Below are 14,501 nucleotides of genomic sequence, written 5' to 3' on the forward strand. Positions count from 1 at the left end.
AATTAGCAAATCCTAACTAAAAGAGATGAGTAGAGTAGATCTTGTAGAACAATTGTTTTCCTTTGTCTTAGAAGTCTTTATTTTTGCAACTAAAGACCGTTATATTTTTTTGAAGTATAAAAACTTCATGACTACAACATTCATATTTTATTATTCAGGATAATATATTTTATTTCTTATACTGTAAAAAATAAAATCATTTGAGCAGTTTTCAGCACAACCTGTTAATTTTGAACAGAGAATAAACAAGGTCAGTAAATATGTGTATATGTTTTATAAGGTAATTCTATATAAAATTCACAGTTACATCATTTGATTATGCAAAACAAAGGAAGACAATACCACCATAAGGGAGACCCTTATTTAAAAACACAGCAAAAATAATATTCACATGCATTAAGCATTGCAAACCATCTCTCAGTATGTGTCTTTCTTGACTAAGTAATGAACCCACGAATGGTTGTTGGGGAAAATAGTCAACTCACCAACTTGTTGTTTATATGACCTTGATGGTAACTTGCCACTTGACCTAAGACTTTTTTTTAAACTGCTTTCCACATATAAAAGACAACAGACATATTTCACAGAGGATTTTGATTTCCAAAAGTTTTAAAATCCACAGCAAAGATCCTGTTTAAGGCAGTAACTTATATACTAAATATTTGAACTCAAGATGTAAAATTTTTCTTATGTGAACTGGTTAGTACAATAGGAGAAAAAGTATGTCTAAGGAGGGAATCGCATGACAGAACTGTGTTATTACCAGCTCTTTCCAAATGCACAATTGAGTGATCTTTAGCAGAAGAAGGTGCTTGTCACCATTTTAGATGTGAAACTCCAAAACCACTTGATCTTTAATAGCTGTACTTCTTAATCTGGACATAGTCTATAAAGAAGATCATTGTATCCATAATCAAAACAAATAAGTGACAAAAAACACACTCTCAAATATACGATTACCAAATAGTAAAACGGACTTACTTGATGTGGCCATTAGTATGATAATTTGTAGGTAAATGGCAGAAAGTTAGAAAGGGAATCAAGAGAATAAGAAAATTCATAGGAGTCAGTTAATAAATTATAGCTGTAAAATAAGCAATCTGATAAAAAAAGAACTCTGGTCCAAATATATTAATAGCAGGTAATATATGCATAGAAAATTCATGAAAATGTTCATTAAAAAGATTTCAGGAAAGAAAAAAATAGAAATCATAATGAAAAGTTTTATCCAAAATATTTAGTAGAAATGATGTTGTAATATAACAAATTTATATCTTTTTAACAAAAATTTCTTCATACACTATTTTCACTGGCTGCTTCTTTCTTTTTCTTTTGGTTTTAATTAATCCTTCCTTTGATATTCTTTGTATGAAACCTACAAAAGGAAGATAAACAAATTTATGCATGATAAAGTAACACAATAAAACTTTTCATCTAAAATTTCCTTAAATTAGTTTTTAATGCTTAAAAACAAAAAAAAAATTGATTTGGTTTAAAAGCATTTAATCTGTCTATGTCTTTGTGTAGAACAATCTCTTCCAAAGGAAGTCACTTTGCATATATTAGTAAAAATGGGTAAACATGTTATTGATTTTTATTATTCATATTCAGTTAGAAATCATGCTCATTTTATTAAAGTGGACATGTGGCTGTATATGGTTGGTGAAATTATAGATGACTTTTATTTACATATTAATACTCTATAAATATGCATTATTTTTATATTTATACTTTTATAAATAAATAACAGTAAAATTTTGGCACTAGAAAGCATAAAGATATTTTGCTATAATCCTTTAAAATGAAAGCTTAGTATGTAAAAATTAAAAGAATAAAATATTTTGTTTACAATTGATTCTTTTTCTTGAAAGACATTAAAAACAACTGCAGTTAACATATCTGGCAATGCAATCTAAATGTAGTTGAAAAGGGGAAATTCGTTAGCTAAATCATAATATTGTGTCTTATCATAAATAAAACTAATTTTATGATATTTTTCATAGATTAAAATTCATTCATAATTTCAATACAATTTTTATCTTAAACAAACACTAGTGAATTAATGAGAGTAATGTCCTCTATACCTTTTTTACAAGTCCTGAGACATGCTTTTTTAGAAGTAAAATTGTTTTCATTCCCTCCGCATCCACTGTACTTAAATGGGCGGCATTTCCCAATGCTTGAATTGTAGTAGAATCTGCTTTCATTGGCTTGACACAATCCTCTGTCTGCTGGGGTCAGACACCAGGAGGGGCCATAATATTCTAAGAACATCAATAAAATAGGGTAAGCCATGTCTGATAGTTAATCCCAAACTTTCATATTTATTGTTTATAGATTAGTCTTGTGGCATGTTTATGTAAAACAGTAATCTGAATAAATTAAAGTAGAACTTAGTAAAATTCATGTATTTCAATTCCAGGAGAATGCTTAACCAGTCTCCAAGTGTCCACTATACTGAGATCTTCAACAAATAAAAAAGTAGATATATTGGTGATTACTCTTTATATGACAAAAGTAGTTGTACATAATGTCAACAACCACTGCTCAACAATTTAACTTATGGAAATTTGTTAACCACATCCATTTAAAAAAATTATCAATGTTTACGTATCATTTGTTCACAAGTATTCAATTTTGTGAAAAAGGTCCTGATGAGCAAAATCCTTATTTCATTCTATGACACAAACACTGAAGCTGAGAAAGAGTTCCTTCCCTTGACCTAAGTTCTAAATGACAAATCACAATGTAACACATAGGAATTTACATATAGCAAATTCTAACCTTAGGCTTTAGAAAAGTGCAGAAGAGATGATTTGGCTTAGAAGTCAAGTTTTCCTGTGAATTGAAGTATCAGTTTTAGATGAGTTAGATATTTTTGCAAAGGAAAGAATATTGCTAAAGCCAGTAAGATCAAACATTTACAGATTTAAACCAGACAGGCTGGTCTGTCAGTGAGATCAACCACTTTCAAAAACAAAAGGGAAAAAAGTACAACTTGGGTAATGAAAGGATCACTCATTTCTTTGAGGCAAAGCAGAAAAATGGTTTCATCCCTCCAGAATTCCTGTCAATGAGGACAAGCTGGTACTCGTTAGCAGTAGAGCTAAACTGCTTCGTATCAGTAAACCCAAACTGCAGGTATACTGGAGTACAGTCAGGAACTTGGTCGCTTGGCCGAACAGTGAGATGTGGCACAGCAGATTCAGATGAAGAGCATTTGCTAAATGTAGAACATTGGCAGAAAACAGAACTTTAAGGAATCCAGTAGCAATGAAGGTAAATAGATTGTACACAAAGCAAGAAGCAGTTTGATGGCCAGTGTGAACCACAGATAAATAGACTGAAAAAGGGATAAAACAACTTAAGGAAAAAATTTTTAAAAACTTTATTGATAAACACGTTTTTATAACCCCCTGCCTTCTAGATACTTAAAGATTAGAGTGTCTTGATATAATGGCTCATGTAATAGAGAAATTCTGGAAAACATAAGATAAGGAGTGGGAATTCTAGGGGGGAATTTATGATACAACATTTTAGAAAGGTGACATTCTGTGCCAAAATTGAAGAACTAAAGTCATGTAAAAAACATTTGAATTATTTAGTCTTTGACTAGGTCCATGGGCACTGTGATTTTAAAGAAACTCCTAGGATCTATAAAACTAAAACATCATTCGAAATCTTGTAGTCTAATTTATGTGTTACCTCACCCTACTTAGGGGTTATGTTGCATGATTACTGCCATCATAAATCAAAATTAAAATGTATTTGGTGAGAATGTGTGCTTAATTTTCTAGAAAATGTTGAGGTCTCCCGTTACCAACAATGGTTTATGAAAGAGGAATTTCCTAACATGCTAGGAGAGATACATTGTAATTGAGCCCTACTATTGTGCAAGCTTTTCCAATACGTATGTTATGGATTCTCATCAACCCACAGCCAAGAAAGATGATTATCAACTGCCACCATTTCTAATTCCATGAGCTTTCAAAATCATCACCTATGTTCAGAAACAAAAGAATTACCCCACAAGCAATTAGCCTGATTTGAGACACAGAGAAGGCAGAGAAAATTGCTATTCTCTTTAAATAAATATTCTCAGAAAGCACTGCAGATACTTCATAGGAGATGTGTAAGTAGGATGATAAATGATTTATACATCAATTTCACTTTAGCATTTTGTACACAAGATGTATGAGCCCACAGTAAGTTGAAAATAGTAATACAGATGTACTTGTAAGTTGTACACTTCTTTACAAATGCTACTTATTATGTCTTAATAGCAATGTTTCTACCTAAAGTTTCTTATTCCAGGACAAAGAGAGTTTTCTGATGACAGAGAACAAATTCATCCTTCTTTTTGCCTAACACACAACCTACAGTAAAACTGGCCCCATAACAAAATCAATGCTATTTCAAAGTGCAGGTAAGTTGGCTTGGTATATCTGGGGCTATGGTTCCTAGATTGAAGGTAATAAGGGAGGTACCTCTCTTATCATAGGCCAGGAGCCTGGAATATCAGGTGAAAGCTAGAGCCAAAATGGCCTCTCCAGTGGGGTCGTTTACCATGCGGAATACACCACAGTTTTGGTGGGGAGATGTACTATAGCTGCTATCTTCCTTTGGCCACTCAGCCTTCCAACAGTTTGCCACTGACCAAATCTACTCAGAAGCCAAAGGAAAGGGCAAGAAGGCAGGGGATTGGTTTGAAAGCAAACAGACAGTTGACCAGCACAGATGCCATCAAAGAGAGTTTCACTATCCATTAAGTTGTCCCAGGCATCATATTGCCTCTACCTGAGACTCTTTGTGACATCTGAATCTGAGGGTATCTGGCATATTGCTTTCTGACAACCTTGGGTCTGGCATGCAGACTTGAACTGTCACTCTTACTAGACAGCAGCTCTTACTCAGAAAGTGTCTGTCCGTGACCAATCTGATGATAGTTTGTCTGTCTCATTTGTTTGCCCTATTTTAATCACTGCCTACACAGATCATTGAACAGAACTCACATTTGACCCTGCATATTATTGAGAAATAAGAATATTTTGAGAGTGGCTTAATGTTTGAAATTAATCACTAAGAATATTGTATTTAAATTTGTAAAATTCTGTTTTTAATAATGCAATGAAATATCATCAGTTGAGGAGTCTTTATAAGGCCATTACTCTGGAAATACGAATTATACCCACTATATAAACTAATCAATTTCTCCTAAAATCATTTTAACTCTAAGCAGTAAGACTAGCATTGGATTACTCTAACATAAACAACAGAATGAAAACAATGAAGCAGATGGTTTCTCAAGGACATTTTGGCTTCAAGATTTTTTGAGTCCTTGATTATCATCTGATTCAATCTCCAGAAGTGAGGAAATCAAAGATTTTTGCACCCTGTGAGGAGATAAGCTTGACTGTCCAATTAACATATTTATTCTAGATAAACATAAGCACTCACCTATTGAAAATCCAGACTTTGATATCTACAATGAAAGAAAATATAAAGATTTTGAAGTAGTTGGACAATGTGATTTTTTTTGGTCTAGATTATAATTAGTCACAGAAATTTAAGATAGAATAAAAAGACACTAACCTGACTTCTGTTCACTTTCAAAGGGAATTTAATAACCAAATGCATTGGCTTGATCTCACCATTAATAACAAGTTGGCTAGTTTCCATTTAGAGGGTCTATGATAGGTTTCAGAACTCAGACTATTTATATTTGCCAGGAACTGCCATGATCTAGTATGACTGCTTAACTGTAAGATGATGCTCCAAAGCCAGTTTTATATGGAAGTGGCTTGCTTACATAAATTTGCTTTAAAACTTACACAGTAAACTTCAAATTTTATACTCACTTTGAATCTTTATTGTGGTAACTTTCTTACTGTACTATTTTATGTGACTATATTTATGCTTTTATTTCACCAACCAACTTAGGTTTTATGAATCACCTCATCACTTGTTGAGTAAACAATTTTTTGTCTTCTGAGACTGTCTTAGGGAACTGAATAACAAATCTTTCCATTGAATAACAAATTATTTTTCCCCATAATTTTATAGTGAAGAGAAATACAAAGATTTTTAATTTCTAATTATACTTTATCATTGTAAAATGCTGAAATAATACTAAAGTATAACAAATATAAAACAAAAGTTCTCCATAATTTGACCCTTGCCCTTTAAACCACCATCAGTGATTAGCTGAGTATCTTTCCCCAAATTGTTTGCATATGCAAACATATATTAGTATATTGCTCTGTGTCTTATTATTATACTTGACAATATTTTGTACATCTGTTTCCATGTTTGTTCATCTATATACCTTATTCTTTTTAAAGTATGCACAATATTTTATTTTTTGAGCTGCCTACAGTATATTTAGTCAGTCACTACTCACGTATTCATAGATTACTTCTATCTTTTTTTTTTTCAATTCCAGACAAATACTCATGAACATCCTTATATGCTGGTCCAGGTATTTCTAAAGGAAATAGTTCTAAAATTAGAATTGTGCAAAAGCTATATTCAATTTATAATTTGGTAGATGCTGCTGACTTTTCCACTGAAAGTTTATACATAATTTATACTTCTACAGTAGTGTTAAAAGTGCCTAAACAATTTAACAAAAATAAAAGTGCCTAAAAATTTTTAACAAAATGAGGACCTTACTGCATTGCATTTATTTACCATTATTGCTTTTATTCTCTTTATATCCACAAAAGTGGAAGTAATTGCTCATAGCTCCTTAAGTGTTCTGCAAAATATAATTTAGATAGAACCTAAGATGCTATTGATTTTAATATGCATGACTATTTTATGTACTGCTTTATAAAGGAAAAAAAACACACACTATTATACACCATCAGTTAAGTTTTGTCATGATTTGAACCATGTTAAAATGTGAAAAAAATGCATCTTAGAATCAATAATATATGATTGTTTATCTTTGTGTGTCAACACACCAAAATTAAGTACTACACATGCACATATACACATACAAACACACAAAAAACTGAGAAAGTGTGCAGCGGGAAAGATGATCAGTATAGAGGTGTTTTTTTTTATCAGGTAGGGAGCTTAGAGTTTACAATTGGAAAAAACAGATTATTTGATGCTGAGCCTATTCTATACTGCTAGGAATCCTTAGAAGCTACTATTCCAGTGTTTTATTTACTTCATGATGAGCCAAAAAACAAAAGTAGCAAAAACCATAAAAAGAAATATACTAGAATATTGACAGTGAGTGTCTCTGTGTAATGCAAATATGGTTGATGTTTTTCTTCTACTTTTGTATTTTTTCCAAGTTGTCTGCAATTATAATGCTTAAATTATATCACAAAATTATTATATTATAAGTATTAGAAATAATATTATATAATAAAAATATTTTTAAAGGGATACAAGTGTCCTGGGATCATAAAGAAAGGCTAGAGACTGGAATCTGTTTCTGATTAGGAATGGAAAATAAACTTGCCACTTATTAATTTACTATTTACAGATAGTAAATCTGTACAACAGGGAAAAAGCACGTATCTCCATTCACTAATGAGGTAGAAATGGTGTTAAACTGGCAGAAACCGACATGGCATATAGGAAAGAGGGCAGGGAGTGGGAAAACAAGCACTATGGAACTTGTTTTTTTCTATGTGTATTGGTCCACTTAGCCAAAGTTGAAAGGTAAAAGGTAGGCTGCCAGGGCATTTGAAACTGAAAGGTCATGAGGAACAGACTGTAAGAAACCTTGCCCAGACAGGGAAGCTCCCACAGGTTAAAAACGAGGAAGAGAAATTAGGTAGGTATTTATTGGGTTGGATTTCTTTGTGTAGATACTGCTTAATACATGGACAAAATTCACAAAATTATCTTCATCCAGGAATTTTTCTTAATAAAGTCAAAAAGGAAGAAAGATATAGTAAAATTACAAATTATGAGACTGTTGAGCATAACTTAATCTAAGATAATTATACCTTATAATACATTAGAAAGACTTTTCTTCATGACATATCTGAAAAATTGAAAACCTTTTAAGATTTTAGTAAAAGTTCAGAATTAATGCTTACTTGTCCCTTGATCAGCTTTCAAGGAAGAATGAAATTTTAAAGCAGAGGAGATAGAGGGGAATACAAGTGAAAGGTCAGAATATTCCTGGTTTGTTTGGGGTACTTTGTAAACTCCAGGCTATCTGAAGAACAGATTGCATGGAGAGTATAGTGGGATGCGAGGCTGGAAAAGTAGATTTAGACCAAATTCAGAAGGTCCTTGAATACTAATATATTTCTATTTTATGATGTAGACATTAGTAAGTAACTGAAAGTATGGAAGGATGGAAGAGACAAGTTCTGATCTATCTTTATACATGAAACAAACTCAACTGGGGATGTGTAGGCTGAATCTAATAGGAGACTTGCAATAGAGGTGAATATAAAATGACCCTAATTAAGCAGTTATAGTGTGAATGCCTAAATTAAGCACCAGAGTGAATGTAGGTAGAGAGAGAGCTAGAGAGAAGGTAATTCTAGTATTTCTAGACTGGTTGACTTAGAAGATGGAATATTTTCTAATATGTTATAATATTTTCTAATATGTTACAGTATAAAATATAGTCAATAGCTTCATAATTTATAATTTTATCATGGGTTACTTTAAATGTGGCTTTACTTAAAAAAATCCCTGAATGAAGATGGAATTTTGAACTATGCTTTAAGATTAGCCAGCATTTAGCAAACAACTTCAAGATGTTAGATAGAAGATAGAACTTAGGTTTTGAGAAGACAGGAAATCTTAATTTTGACGCCCTTCAACGGAAGCACATCATGACTCTGTCCTCCCTTAACACTTCTGTAGGTCTCTGTCTTAGCACCCAACAGGCATTGAGGTCATCTACGTATCTCCTTCCCCTATTTCACAGGCATGCCTGTAAAGGAAAAAGCCACCCTCTGATTTATCATTATCAGACTCCCAGTTGGCATGGCAAATCCTGTTGTATAAGAGGCACTCAATAGTTGTTGAACTAAACCGAAAGTAAGACGCATAACAGATATTTAAGTCATAGCATAAAGTTGGAAACACAGGTTTGCAAGTCCTCTGATTAGAAATAAGATCCAAAGACACAAAAACACATATTTTATAATTATGCTTGAATTTTACAAGTGCTTTATGTTATTTCAGATAATCATAGTTTTAAGTATATTAAATGAAGATATTTCAGATCGTTACACTTGGTTTAATACTTTAGTTGTATTAAAAATTGTTACTAATAAAATGTATGCAAATGATACTCCTGATTTTATTTTTTTCTGCTATAAGCCTCTGTTGACATTGGGTAATCACCATTTTCATCATCATAAAAAAAGCTCAAGTATTAATATTTTGCGTTCTTATTTGTGCTAAACTGTGGGTTAAGATATGTCAGCACAATCTTCACAAAATTTTATGAGCTATTACTGTTCACATATAACCAATGAAGAACCTGAGGCTGAGAGTTCTGTAATTGTTTTCAAGGCTGCTGAGAGTCTACAAATAGCAGAACTGGAATTGAAACCCACCTCTTTCTGCTCATAAAGCCAATGCTCCTAATCACTCTGATATGTCATCTGAAAACTAACTAGAAAATAAAAATAACTGGGCAAAGATATTTTAATAATTATCAGGTAAAATGAAAGTTGTTACAACTTCCCCTTTATGTTCAATTCTCAGTCTCTCTTTTTTGAAGCTCAGGTTCAGAATGTCTTAGATTCTTCTTACCCTCAAGTTACATGAGCAAAACTGGAATTTATCAAGTCTGAACAGGAGAAAGATATCTGATTAAAACAGATCATCAAAGGAGGAGGCTGAAAACAAGTTTTGGGAGTAACAGTGCTGAGCCAAACAGAATTCAGAGAGCTCAAACATTTAGAGGCAAGAATTATTGCGTTGGCATGTTCAACCTGGGAAGTTTCTAGAAACAGACCACAGTTCCGGATTTTATGCTCTCTCTGATTATATCTGCACTGGCCAGTGAGGTCCATTTAATAGCATTAAGATGTTATAGAAAACCAGAACCCTCATTCTGCTGTGTCCCTAGGAAAGAGTTGGAATTTTCCTAATCAACATATCTTATATCAATGCTTCTCAAATTGATTCCTGCAAAGATTGTCCAGCATTCAAGCAGAAAAAGGGCAGAGAATTATACACAACATAGGGCAGGACAGGCTCTTCTAACTTATTCCTAACTCGTTCCTAACCTATCCTATAGCAATCCATACCAAAATCATATTATCATAGGCATTTTTCCCCTTTAGCAAAAAACACGTGCCATCAAATAAGTCATGAATTAGTATCATTAATTTATTCTTTTGCAGTTTGTATTATATTAATTTATGAATGTTTTGTTGACTTATGTAATGGTCACATGCATAAGGATTTTATTCCTACCTATTTGCATGTTCATATAAAATTGTCATTCTAAATAATTTGGTTTCTGAAATGAAAGTCTGAATTTTCTCTTTTAGAGGTATCTGTATATTGAGAAACAACTTCTCTGGAGGAATATTATGACTGAGGCAAAAATTTTTCCTTGTTAAAACCAGAGATGGTCCAGGAAGAAAAGGATTAACAGAAGTAGTCAGTAGTCACCTTGAATGACCGTATTCGGATGACAGCAATCTTGGCAGAGATGAAGTGTTACAATTTTGTTTCTCACGAGCTCTCCTGGCAGGAAGTAAGTTCAATGGATTCTTACCACAAGTTGTTATCTATTTTTGGGAAGCCAGCTTGAAGGCACCAAATTCACCATGCAGGCATATTTAGATTATGAGGGAAGTTTCTTCTTGGTCTGGGAACACAGTATGAAAAACAGGATACTTCTCTGGGACTATGGAAGTAGGCTGTTGATGAAGTGGGGGTTTTCAGAATTGTTGACAGTGCTAGTGATTAACTGTGGGATACAGCTAAACATGTAACTCTTTCATCTGATGAGATACATTTTCTTTCCAAAAAGTTTCCAAGGTTGTGATATTCTTCTATATGATATCACATCTTCAAAAAGAGGCCAAATAGAAGATAGTATTCTCTTGCAAATCTGTAAATTGACTGTTATCAGTGATGGTGTTTGGTGTCAATCAGGCAATGTGTGAGCATAACACCTCTTCCAGAAGGCTAATGATAAACATTTTTTTAAAAGGTGTATTATATATGCATATATGTGTGCATGTGTGTGTGTTTCTTTTCTACCTTTCTTTTTTTTTTTTTTTTACATATGTATGGAATCTGGCCACTAGGTTATACAGTGAATACAGTCAGGAGAGAGAAGAGTTCCAAGTATCCAAATGGCCTTCAGAATAATATCCAATCATTTTCCTTTGACGTGGAAGCTGCCAGAAAGCAACATGGGACTAGGCCAGGTATATAGGTGTTCCTTTTCCTAATCATAGAGTGAGTACCACATTGGGTTGACAATAGGCTTTTGAAGTCTATTCAAAGATTTTTTTCCAAAATATCATAAAGCTTACGTAGTCCCAAGGCAGCTATTAAGAGTTGATATATAGAAGCAAAGGGAGCTATAAGAACCAGAAAGACTACTCACTTTTTTCATGAATGAGTCAGTCAAAAGGTCCAGAACCCAGTATGAACACTTGAGAACATTAGTTTTTCTTTGCTAGTTAGACATTTACCAATGAGATATATTGAGAGGAATATATTAACTCTCTGCATGTAAATATTAAAACTTTATTAATAGAATGCTATAGAAGGCATCATATATACTATATAAATGTTAAAGAAATGTCAAAAGCACAATTATTAACATATGCATAAAATGCTACGTAATCTTAAAATGAACATGGATGCATGAATGCAGATGATGTTCAGAAAGACTTGGTAAGTGTGATCAGCATTCTTCCAACCATCATTTGTTCTTTCTGTTGTAACTGTGGATTACAAAATTAATACATAAAAAAAAATGTAAGTCATTTGTCCTGTGCCTAACAGTGAGATTAACACTAGGGGAGGGGAGTCTATAAAATAAAAAATCCATAGTCTTTTCCTTCAAAACCTTGTAATGTAGTCAGTGAGGCAGAGTTAATACAACATCACACAATAAAAAGCCAGGGGAAAGAGAGAGAAAGAAATCTTCCTTATGGTGGTGAAAAGGCAGCTTAGATACAATGAGGAAGGCAGTGAATTTTAGATGGGAGACAGCACATAAAACATCACATGAAATGAGAATGGATACTTTGTGTTTAATAATAATGAAGAGAATGGATAATTTGTGTTTGTTCTAAATGGACAGAAAATTTTTATATTTACAGGACAGTGAGACAAAATCTGGAACAGGTAGAGGGCTAACAGATAACAGAGACAATTTTAAGACAAGCAGATGAGGCTAGACTAACACAGAAAGAAAATGTATCCATTAAGTTAATTTTTTCTATAAAGCAAGAGAAATATGTAAATTTGCTTGATTAAAGATAGTTTGACCCTAACATAATGGATGTATGGAAGGAGGACAATCATGTCTAAGAGGTCATATCTAATACATGCTATGTATAATGCTCTCATTCTCTGCCTCTCTCTTCTGTCTCTGAACATACACATACACATACACATACACATACACATACACATACACATACACATAAAATGGCTTACCTGACTTATGCCTGACATACAACTATTTTAATAATATATGTATATAGTATATCTAAGTTATAGCTGATCTTGGTGCTATCTATCTGTTTATCCTTCCCTGTCTACCTAACCAATGTCTATACTGCCTGGTTTGCCTGAACTACTATCAGTTCATGCTTAGTTTTTAGTGTATCATGTTCCAACATATATGAGTTTTTAAAAAATTGAAATACTTAAAAAATAAAATTATTTATTTATCCACCAAAGTAACAAACCCAATATTCTGCCCATACATATATATTTTAATAAATACATAATTTTTATAGCATCCTCCTTTCATTTTCATTAGCATTCCAGTTTGGATGACATATGATAGCTGAGGTAATCTAAACACAAAGGATCGATAGTCTGAATAGAACAGGCAGTACTGAAAATGGAGAAGACGAAAATGGACATTTCATCAGAAAAGGCAATAGAATTTAACAACTGACTAGGAGAGAAGTGATCAAAAGTGATTAACAAATGCTCATGCTGAAATAATTGGGAAAATGGTGGCAGAAGTCTGAAAATGTGGATAGCTGGAAATATTGGAAATGATAAAGAAAAATTATACAAATAAAATTCTTTTGGTTTCAAAGCCTCATGATACTTCTGCTTGCCAATATTCTCAACTTCTTTCCAGTAAACACATTTGAACTGTTTGTTTCCCCATATGTATTAATTCAGTTCTATTGTGAATTCTCTTTTAAAGGTTAATTGTAATTTTATTATAGTAGATGTACTGAAGCACTTATCTGAATAATTAGAGGTTTTATAAGTGGCTGAAATATCACCTTTTCCTGAAAATGGGAGTTTACAGAGTTGTTTTATAAATGAGAAACTAAGGCCTGGAACTAAGACTTGTATTGCTCAGAACTACATGGATAACAATGATAAGTTACACTTATATAGCACTGAATAGGTATCAGGGAGTATTTTAAGTGCACTATGTATATTGACTGATTTCACTTCACAAGAAAACCTATAAGGTAAGTACTATATTTTCATTACCTTCATTTTGCAGTTGGAAGAAGAAGGTTCAGAGAGATTAAGAAGTATCTTAAGGCTGCACAGCCAGTAAGTGAAAGAAATGGGATTTGAGCCCTGGTCTTCAGGCTCAGAGTTATTTCTCTTATCTTCTATGTAACAGTGCCAATCACAGCAGGGAAGTCAAGAAGGAGCAGTTGTGCTAATCTTTCATTCTGAAGATCATACACAGAACTGCACACATTTAGAGATACTACATTAGAAGTATTTCTCTCCCAGGTTTATTGAGAACAAACATTTATTGTAACTACATGGACATCTTCATATTTCAGCATGATAAATCAAATTCAAATCATTCGCTCTCACTTGTGCACAGTGGCATGCTTACAAAACATTCGTAAAAATCTCTTTAAGGAAGAGTAAGTTTCAGTCTTTGCCTATGTATTAATATTGAAGTATGGAATTATTAACTGTTAATACTGAAATATGGAATAAAAGGGGAAAATTAAACCTCAGTTGTGCTTACTGAGCATTCAAATATCTTGAGTCAAGAGGGTTCATTGGAAAAAATATATTCTCAAGCTAATTGGCAGTATTATGGTTAAGAATAAATAGCAATTAAAAAAATTACCAAATAATTTTATGGTAACATTGAACAAAACTTCTCAAATGTTTTTTTAATATCATCATAAGGAGAAACATTAAAGTTATATTTACAAACATTTCACTTAATAACAATGGCATAATCTAGCTATATTTTTGGAATATTCAAATACCTGAGGATTGTTTTTAATGGAAAGAATTTTAAATGAATGCTATTCTATTTGTGTTGTGGGGCATGTTATTATTCCTGTACACTGAATCAA

At 32.6% G+C, this 14,501-nt stretch overlaps 1 protein-coding gene across 2 annotated transcripts in view; it reads right to left on the reverse strand.

The window, feature by feature from the left end:
* Positions 1 to 1,147: 1,147 nt before the first annotated feature.
* The window catches only part of TFPI (tissue factor pathway inhibitor), a 53,041-nt gene continuing 39,687 nt past the window's right edge, over positions 1,148 to 14,501 (reverse strand). Inside the window, exons 7-8 of one of the 2 annotated variants that reach the window (XM_006189236.2) lie at positions 2,085 to 2,264; positions 1,148 to 1,375 (exon numbers count right to left, since the gene is read on the reverse strand). In XM_006189236.2, coding sequence (XP_006189298.1) covers positions 1,269 to 1,375; positions 2,085 to 2,264 — 287 coding nt within the window. In that variant the 3' untranslated portion in view covers positions 1,148 to 1,268. Of the gene's footprint in view, positions 1,376 to 2,084; positions 2,265 to 11,695; positions 11,910 to 14,501 lie in introns of those variants that run through there. The other variant, XM_006189237.3, reaches the window with a different exon arrangement.

The sequence above is a fragment of the Camelus ferus genome, chromosome 5, assembly GCF_009834535.1.
Source record: "Camelus ferus isolate YT-003-E chromosome 5, BCGSAC_Cfer_1.0, whole genome shotgun sequence".
In the NCBI taxonomy this organism is placed as follows: domain Eukaryota; kingdom Metazoa; phylum Chordata; class Mammalia; order Artiodactyla; family Camelidae; genus Camelus; species Camelus ferus.